The 8,208-nt window shown below is 57.4% G+C and overlaps 1 protein-coding gene across 1 annotated transcript; it reads left to right on the plus strand.

Annotated features, from left to right (window-relative positions):
- Positions 1–1,699: 1,699 nt before the first annotated feature.
- C2CD4D (C2 calcium dependent domain containing 4D) lies at positions 1,700–2,777 on the plus strand (the record flags this gene model as incomplete). The annotated part of the gene is given in 2 exon segments (XM_081224170.1): positions 1,700–2,656; positions 2,658–2,777. Coding segments are annotated over 2 exon segments (1,077 nt in total).
- Between the last annotated feature and the right edge of the window lie 5,431 nt (positions 2,778–8,208).

An 8,208-nucleotide genomic window follows, 5' to 3' on the forward strand; every position in this document is an offset into this window, starting at 1 on the left:
CCAGAAATTTCGAGCTTGGTCCCTTTTCCCTGGTCCAGTGTAATTGAGAGAACCAGTCACTACAAATCACTCTGTCTGGGAGCAACTGGGATGTCTCCAGAACTGAACAATGGGGGCCAAGGCAGGATTCCAGCAAGGAGGGCTTTGCAGAAGTTACCATTTGTGTCGCAGTGGCTGTGGCTTTCACCTAGGAGGGCTGGGTGGGGCCAGCGTAGCATTAAGGGATGGAGGCCACTGCCCACTAATGGCTGTCTCCCTTTTCATTGCAGCCCTCCCCAACTCCCAAGCAGCCGGGGGCCCAGCAGAGAAGGCCCCAGGGCACAGGGCTGGCTTGCTGCTAGCAACCTGAAGGAAGGAGTTAAGAAGGCTGGCCTGATGGCCGCAAAGACAGAGCTGTGTTTATCCAGGAAAAGAGGTCGAACGTAGGCAACGGAGGCCCCTGCCAGCTCCTCCCAGGACTGGGCTGGGGTAGCAAGCTGGAGAGGAAGCTGCTTCCCCCCGGGCTCTGAACGCCGCCTGGCCAGAGGCCAGGACCCAGAGGCAGCCCACCGGTGAGGCCTGCACTCTGGGCGCCTGACCGAGCCTGCTGCCATGGGCTTAGACTCCCAGGCAGAAAGTCGGAACATCGCGCTCCCTGAGGTGCGGCGAGGGGGTGCGGTAAGCCCGCGCTGGCGTTGGGGCCTCCCGGAGTCAGCTCGTGGGGTGGCAGAGGATCAATGCTACCTTTGTGCTCACTGGTTTCCTAGGGAGAAAGGGAGTGGAGAGTGGGAGGGGCGGCCCAACGGCTGGGCCCGCGCGGCAGAACTCGGGATGCGGTAGGGCTGGGACGCAGGGAGCGGAACAGTCAGGGCTTTAGGAAGGGTGGGATTCTGTGCTCCTGAGAGGTGCGTCTCGAACCGGCCCTAGGTGCTCGCTCGCAGGGCAGCAGCAGCCAAGTGTGCAGCGAGTCTGCTTCTGGCCTGGAACGACTCGGGAAGGCGAGGGAGGCGCGAGAGGAGGCAGGTGTGGCTAGGGCCAAAGGATGGCTCAGCCTGGAGAAGCTTGCTGTGCCGCCCGGGGGTGCAGCCTGCGGGGATGGGGTGCTGGGGAAAGGGGAGTAGTCCCAAGGGGCGCCAGATCAGACACTGGAGGAGAGCCTTAGTCTTCTGGAATGGGCATGGGAGAAGGCCGTGAACCCTCCAAGGGCCGCGGTGTCTCTTCAAGCGGAGAGTGTATATGAGCGGGGGTTTCGAACCCGGGTCGGTGTCTGCGGCTACAGACCTTTTGTTAATGAGGGTGTTACTCTATTTTCCTAATAGGAGTCTAGGCTTCTAGTGGGTGTGTTAGGCCTTCTAACTCTGAAGTGGGTGTACATCTTCAGTACCAGCGGGAGCAATGGGAGAGCCTGTGTACTCGGATGTCCAAGGCCTGATCTGAAAATGTGACTGTCTAGCCCTGGGCTCCCTCTATTTCTCCCCGGACCCCCAGACCTCGCCGCCCTTTGTCGCTCCCCATCCTCCCCCCACCCCGCTCAAACAGGGGCTTGTGCACCCCGTGGGCCCGTAAAGAAGGGCATGGCGGCAGACCACCCGGTGCTCGTTTGCAGCATCACCCATCTTGGGCTTTCCTTCTTTCCTTGTCCAGGCCTCCACCTGAGACGCTGGGTTTGGACCCTTTCGGCCTCGTGGAACTCGGACTTTCAGCCCCCCCACCCTACCGCATGTGGCTCTTGGAGAAAGCTGGCTACCGGTTGGGGGCCGCGGAGCCCAGGGCCTGGTGGGCGCCCTCCGGCCTGTTTCCTAAGCGCCGCACCCCATGCCCGCTGGCTCGAGCCTGCCCCAACGTCCTCACCCCCGATCGCATTCCGCAGTTCTTCATCCCGCCTCGGCTCCCCGACCCAGGCAGCGCCGAGCCCCTCAGCGGGCGCGACGTGGGCGGCCGCGGCCTCCCCGCAGCCTGTTCGCTGCCTCACCTGGCGGGCCGCGAAGGCTGGGCCTTCCTGCCCGAGAGCCCACACACGCGCCGGCGCGAGTCCCTGTTCCACTCGCCCCCGCCCGCCCCCGCCGGGGGGCTGCCCCCCGCGCAGTCCAGGCTGCACGTCTCCTCCCCGGACCTGCGCCTCTGCCGGGCCCCCGACAGCGACACGGCCTCGTCGCCCGACTCGTCGCCCTTTGGCTCGCCGCGGCCAGGCCCCGGCCGGCCCAGGCCGCCCAGGCCGCGCTCGCTGTCCCCGGAGGAGGCGAGCTCGGCCGACACCAGCCCGTACGCGCCGCGCCGAGCGGGGCCGCCCACGCCGCCGCTCTTCCACCTCGACTTCTTGTGCCTCCAGCTGCGGCCGGCCAAGGAGAGCGTGCTGAGCCTCGAGCCCCTGGGCGGGCAGCTGCGGCTCTCCGCCGAGTACCAGGCCTGGCCCGGGCGGCTGCGGCTGCGCCTGGTGAGCGCCGAGGGCCTGCCCGGGTGCGGCGGCGGCGGCGGCTGCTGCGTGGTGCTGAGGCTGCAGTCGCGCGCCCAGGCTCGGGGCCAGCGGAGCCGCGTGGTCAAATGCAGCGCCAACCCCATCTTCAATGAGGACTTTTTCTTCGACCCCATCTTCAATGAGGACTTTTTCTTCGACGGGTTCGGCCCGCCTGACCTGGCCGCCCACAGTCTGAGGGCCAAGGTGCTGGACAGGGGAGCAAGGCTTCCGCAGGGACGTGCTGCTGGGGGAGTGTGAGACCCCCCTGATTGCCCTGCTGCCCGCCCTGCGTGGTGGGCTAGGTCCCGGAGCCTCCCTGGCGCCTGCCCATCTCAGCCTGTAGCCTGAGAGACCGTCTCTTCCTCAGGAGGTCTCCACCGGGTCTGCGGTCCTCGTTCTTTCCATCTGCCCGGCATGTATTTATTTTTGCTAATAAAATATCTGTTTGTCTCTAGCGGTATCTCTCCCACTTGTTGGCACCCTACGCTCTCAGATCTGCAGCCTACCCTCCTCCCTCTGCCCTGGGCATACACGGGATGGAGGAAGCTCATTCAGTTGTCTGATTTGGAGCAGACCTTAAGCAGTGGTTCTCAAACTTGAATGAGCATCACAATAACCAGACATCAGAAATCCTGGATGAGCTTGATAAACATGCAGAAAGAATCCTGGGCTCCATTCCTGAGAGACGCTGACACTGGTTCAGTAGGTCTGGCCTGAGTAGGTCCTAGGTTCCCTGCTCAACAAGGTCCCTACCCCTTCAGGGGGCCCTGCAATCACTGAGTCACTCCAGAAAAAAAACTGTGACTGAAACCAGCATAAGCCACCTTCCGCTGGGGGTTCCTTGGGGCTGCACAGGGGAAAGCAGCACTACCCCACCCATCTACCCACCCCCCGACCTGTTCTGAAGAGAAATGAAATTTCCGTGTCTTGGGAGTAAGTCAGTGGATGTAAGACTAGCACACTATGCCTTTAGGTGTCCTCTCTCTTGCCTGTCCCTTCCACACCTGTGCCATCCTTGGGGGTAAAGCTGGAGCCAGGAGCTAGAACAGTACTTGGGTAATGAAAGACCAAGATAATGTCCCAGGGATTGAGGTCCTGGGGGAGGAGGGGGTCCCACTGGACTGTGAGAGCTGTTCTCAGGGGTGCCCAGAAAAGGCTACCCCAGTGAGTAGGGGCAGAATGTGGGAAATGGATAAATGTAGGTCACATTGTGTTTACCTCCTACCTGAATGTCCCTGACGTCAGCAGTGACCTTCTTCTCTCTCCCCCACCTTCCCTGGAGCTGGTTCCTCTTGGCTCAGGCCAGGCTTGGAGGAGGAAAGAAGGGAGGGGGAGAGGGAGGGAGAAAGGGAAGCGCTGTGCCAACTCAACTTCTTTCTCCCTCCCCCCTTTCTCATTTTGCCCGGTGGCCCTAACCAGGGCCAAGCCTGCTGGATCTAGATAAACCTCAGCATGTGTAATGCTAGCATCACACACTCACACACACACACACACACACACACACACTCTCTCTCTCTCTCTCTCTCTCTCTCTCTCTCTCTCTATCTCTCTCTCTCTTGCATTCCGAGCACCCCTCGGTTCCTTCTCCCTCCCCTGATTAGGTTCCTCCCCACCCCACCCTCAACCCCCCCAGGCCAGGGAAATCTTGCTCCAGATGTCCACTAGGTGGTAGCATTGATCAAATAATATTAAGTGCTAACAGCTGCGCCAAGATAATCGCCATGCAAGGAACCGTTCCAACAACTTGCCAACAACCCCATTGAGGGTTAAGTACTATTGCTAATATATTTTTATCCAGTGTGACCTTAGGTTTTACTCATCCAGTGAGGGGTAGAACTAGGATTCAAACCCAGAGAGTCTGGCCTTAAAATCTGGGTTCTTAATCACCTCACTATAATATCCCTAAGTGCCAGCTGCCACCTCCCAGTCAGGTCACTTCCTTCCCCAGGATGATAGCTCTCCGATCTTTTCAGCCTGTGAAGTCCACCCATAGGTCCAGCTCTATCCCTAGTACTGTCCTACTTCAGTCCCAAATCCTCCCCTAACAACCTTTGGTGAGTAACTGGATTTGATGACCATTTGAAAGTAGCTGGAAAGAGAAGTAGAGACCATTTACCCTTCATTCATGCAGTCCTTCAACAAATACTTAGGGAAGGCCAGGAGGTTCTGGGCATTGGATACAGCAGTGATCAAAACAGACACGGGGATCAGACGATTTACAAAATGAATAAGTAAAATGTAGAAATGTTACCTGGTAATATGTTCTAGAGAAAAATAAAGCAGGAGAGAGATTACGAAGATTAGTCAGACAAAGAGAAGAAAGGAAGATTGTAAGAATGGAAAGAGGGAGGGAGGGACCGAAACATTGCTTTTTAACCACAGTACTTTGTACCAGTAGGTCCTGTACTTTATTGTTATGCCAGTTAATCATTGCAACCACTCAGTAAGGTGGCTACTGTTACCATTTTATGGAGAAGATAGATCAGAGAGGTTAAGTAAACTTGCCTGAGGATCAGCCCTGACTGCAGGGAAGTTTTAGGACTGTGGCTCCACCCAGACCTCCTACCTCACCTGCCATTCAGAGGAGGCTCACAAGGTGAGAATTCAAGTCCACTCCAGTCAGGAGCAGTTCACTCAGTATCCACAGCTGTGACCCTCCCCCCCCCACCCCCCCATGGGGACCACAATGTCCCTGGAGGAACTTCCAGGCTAAACTAAAGCCACAGAAGCATGCCCTGGGGCAAATAAGGTCGTAAGAACCCCTCCTGTGTGCAGACTGCTCTGGCCTCAAAGCATGTTCACAGACACAAGTCTGGACAGATATTACTGTCCCCTTTTTAACAATGTGGTAATTGAGACCTAATAGTAGGCTACATTCTTACCCATCTTTCCGCTACAAAAATCAGAGCTCCTACTTTTCAACCCTCCTTGCTACGTCCAAGTCTAAATGACCACAAATGTTAATTGACAGATGAGTGCTACAGGCAGGGTCACATGGAAAGTTCAGGGCCAGGAGCTGAGGTCAAACTCCCACTGGTCCCTCCACCCACAGTGGCCTTTGTAACAGGAAAGGGGAGGTGTGGTGACTGTGAGATCTACAGATGTTTATAGAGCTGGAGATGTCCTTTTTTTTTAATGGCTGAGGGGACTGTGCCCCCTCCCTGAGTCCCTCTGGTGGGTTGAGGTCTCCCCAGGAATGGACCTCTTAGGAAGGACACAAAGGAAGGTGTTCCTAATCCCTGGATCAGGCCTCCCAGAGCGGGTGGCCCTCGAAGGATGGAGCTGAGGTGGTATGTGGCATGCAAGCTGCCCAGGCCCCACAAACTTTCCACCTTTACACCCCAGGCCCTCCCAGGAGGGGCAGGCTTGCACGAGCTTTAAGTGGTTTCTGTGGTCTAGGGGGTGGAAAGGAAGGGAAGAAGAAGTTGGTGACTGCTCCCCCAGTTCCAAGCCACCACCACCACCCTCCACTCCCCCAGGCTGCTTGCCCCTGGTGTTCAGATTCCCCTGATAAGGGAACTTGGGCACGTGGTGGGTGAACTGATTCTCTGATCCCTATCAGCCTCTTCCTTGCATAAGAATGTGAGAATGTATTTGGGGAGGAAATAACCACTGCCCTGCTCTGAAAGGACTGATTCCTCCGGAAAAGCAGCTGTGATTAGAGCAGGAGGGAGGAAGTGTAGGCATGACGGGGGTGGGGGACACGACAGGACACTTCCCAAAAGGATGATCAGGGTACCTACTTGCCCCAGGGAGAAAGAACACCAGCCATGCATGCTTAGGGTAAGGAAGGCGTAGAGATACGAGAATGTCTGGGAAGCATGAGACTACCTTAGGCCTAGAAGCCAGGACCCTGTCTTCCCAACCACCAGTCACTTCCTCCCCACCTTACACAGTGGCACGAAATGGCATGGCTGAAAGAGGCAGCCAGACCTACCGTATCTGGGGTGGGCAGGGCTGCCTGGCACGATGCCAGGGCCAAGTGCCCATCCCCAGGCGCTCTGCACGGCCTCTACTCCATGCCCATGATTGGGAGGTCAAGAAGGATCCTGAGGGACCCAGAGTCACAGAGGAAGAGAGGCTTAAAGAGGAGAAAATAGAAAGAGGGATGAGCTACCGAGGCACAGAAAACAGAAGAGCCATAGGCATGGAGGGGTTGGCAGACAGAGACACAGAGAGAGGATACTGAGAGGAAGCAAAGCCAAACGTGGGCAGGGAAGGGGGCAGCAGAGCAACACTGCCCCGGCACCCCCTGCACCCTGCCCCTCTGCCTCTTGCTGGCTCTACTTGTCTGCTGGGCACTGGCCTGGGTGGTGCTTTAGAGAGCTTTGCTTCTTACTCCAAGCTTGCCCAAGGGGCTGAGCCCCAAAACAGACCAACATCCTGTTCTGTGCAGAGAAGTATACACAGACACATGGGCCATGCATTTACCAAAAGGACACGGGGATAATCAGAGTCTCAGAGGAACAGACACACGTTCTCAGACTCTCGATACAGGAAGGTCCCCAAAAGTTTCCACTTCACTCTTCCTCACTCCCTGCACCCTTGTCAACCATCCTGGGAGCTGGAAAGTCCTTTTCCACTTCTAATCTTTGTCCTGTAAGCTGCAGCCCTCCGGAGTCTCTGGGAGCTACCCAGGAACAGAGGTGTTGATGGTAGCGGAGCGTGTGGTTCCAGGTTGGGGCACGAGTGGGTGAGGTGGGAGGGTAGGTGAGGGAAGGGACAGCTGCCTGCCCTCTCCACGCCAGATGCCACGTGCACCATGCTGGGGGGAGTGGGCTGCAGTCACGAGGCTGAGGCGTGGCTGGCTCCTGCTCTGCTGTTTACCAGCTGGGAGTGAGAGCTGGAGGAGGTGCCAGGGAGCCTCCCCACTGCAGCCTGGCCTCTGGCCAGCCGGCCTGTTGGGTAAGCAGGAGAGCCAGGCCCAGCTAATCAAACTCTGGGCCGAGGCTGTGCAGGAGATTAGTGGCATCCGGATCCCGCGGAAGCAGTATCCTGTAGCTCTCCACAGAGCCCTTCCTCAGCATGGGTCTGTCCAGTCTGGGGGGTCTCCTTCTGGCAACTAGTGTAGTGCAACGTGGCTCCCCTCCTGTCCCATCGCTCCTCTGCCTCAGCGCACTCCTTCTGGCCTGCCCACAACCCCCAGCAGACCAGGAGGATGTGGAGGCACCAGGGAGCCAGGGAATTCTAGGGAAGGGCAGCAAAGGGCAGAGACTAAGCAAGCAGAGGCCTCAAGGAACCCAAGAACCATGGAGATGAGTCTGACCTCATCCTGTAGAAGAGGCACCATCCCCCGAATAAGCCATCCCGTCTTCATCTCTCCCCTCCCCACTTCCCCTGTTCCTGTCACCTGTCTTGGTCAAGTAGAAAGCACATGATTCTAAAGTCACAAAGACCTGGGTTCAAATCACAGCTCAGCCACTTATTGTCCTTGTGCAAGCCCTTGGGCAACTCATGACTATCTGTGAGCATCACTTAGCTTATAAGCATCACATAGTTATCTGGAGCAACTCTGCCGGCCTCATGGTGGATGTTGGGAGGATTGGAGAAAATCACAGATTTACATAAAGTGACCGGCAAAGGGCCCAGCACACAGAAGGTGATCGATAAATGCTAGCCCCCTTCCCATCACCTATCCTGTTTCTCCTCAAGGCTCCAAACTCTGTTCCTCCCGTCTCTCCCCTTGTCCCCTCCTGATGCCAGGATGCTCTGCCAGCCACTCCTTTCCCCTGCCTGATGCTGGGCCAGGTGCTCCCTCCCTCCTCCCTCTTCCC

The sequence above is a fragment of the Mesoplodon bidens genome (assembly GCF_964165515.1).
Source record: "Mesoplodon bidens genome assembly, chromosome: 2".
In the NCBI taxonomy this organism is placed as follows: domain Eukaryota; kingdom Metazoa; phylum Chordata; class Mammalia; order Artiodactyla; family Ziphiidae; genus Mesoplodon; species Mesoplodon bidens.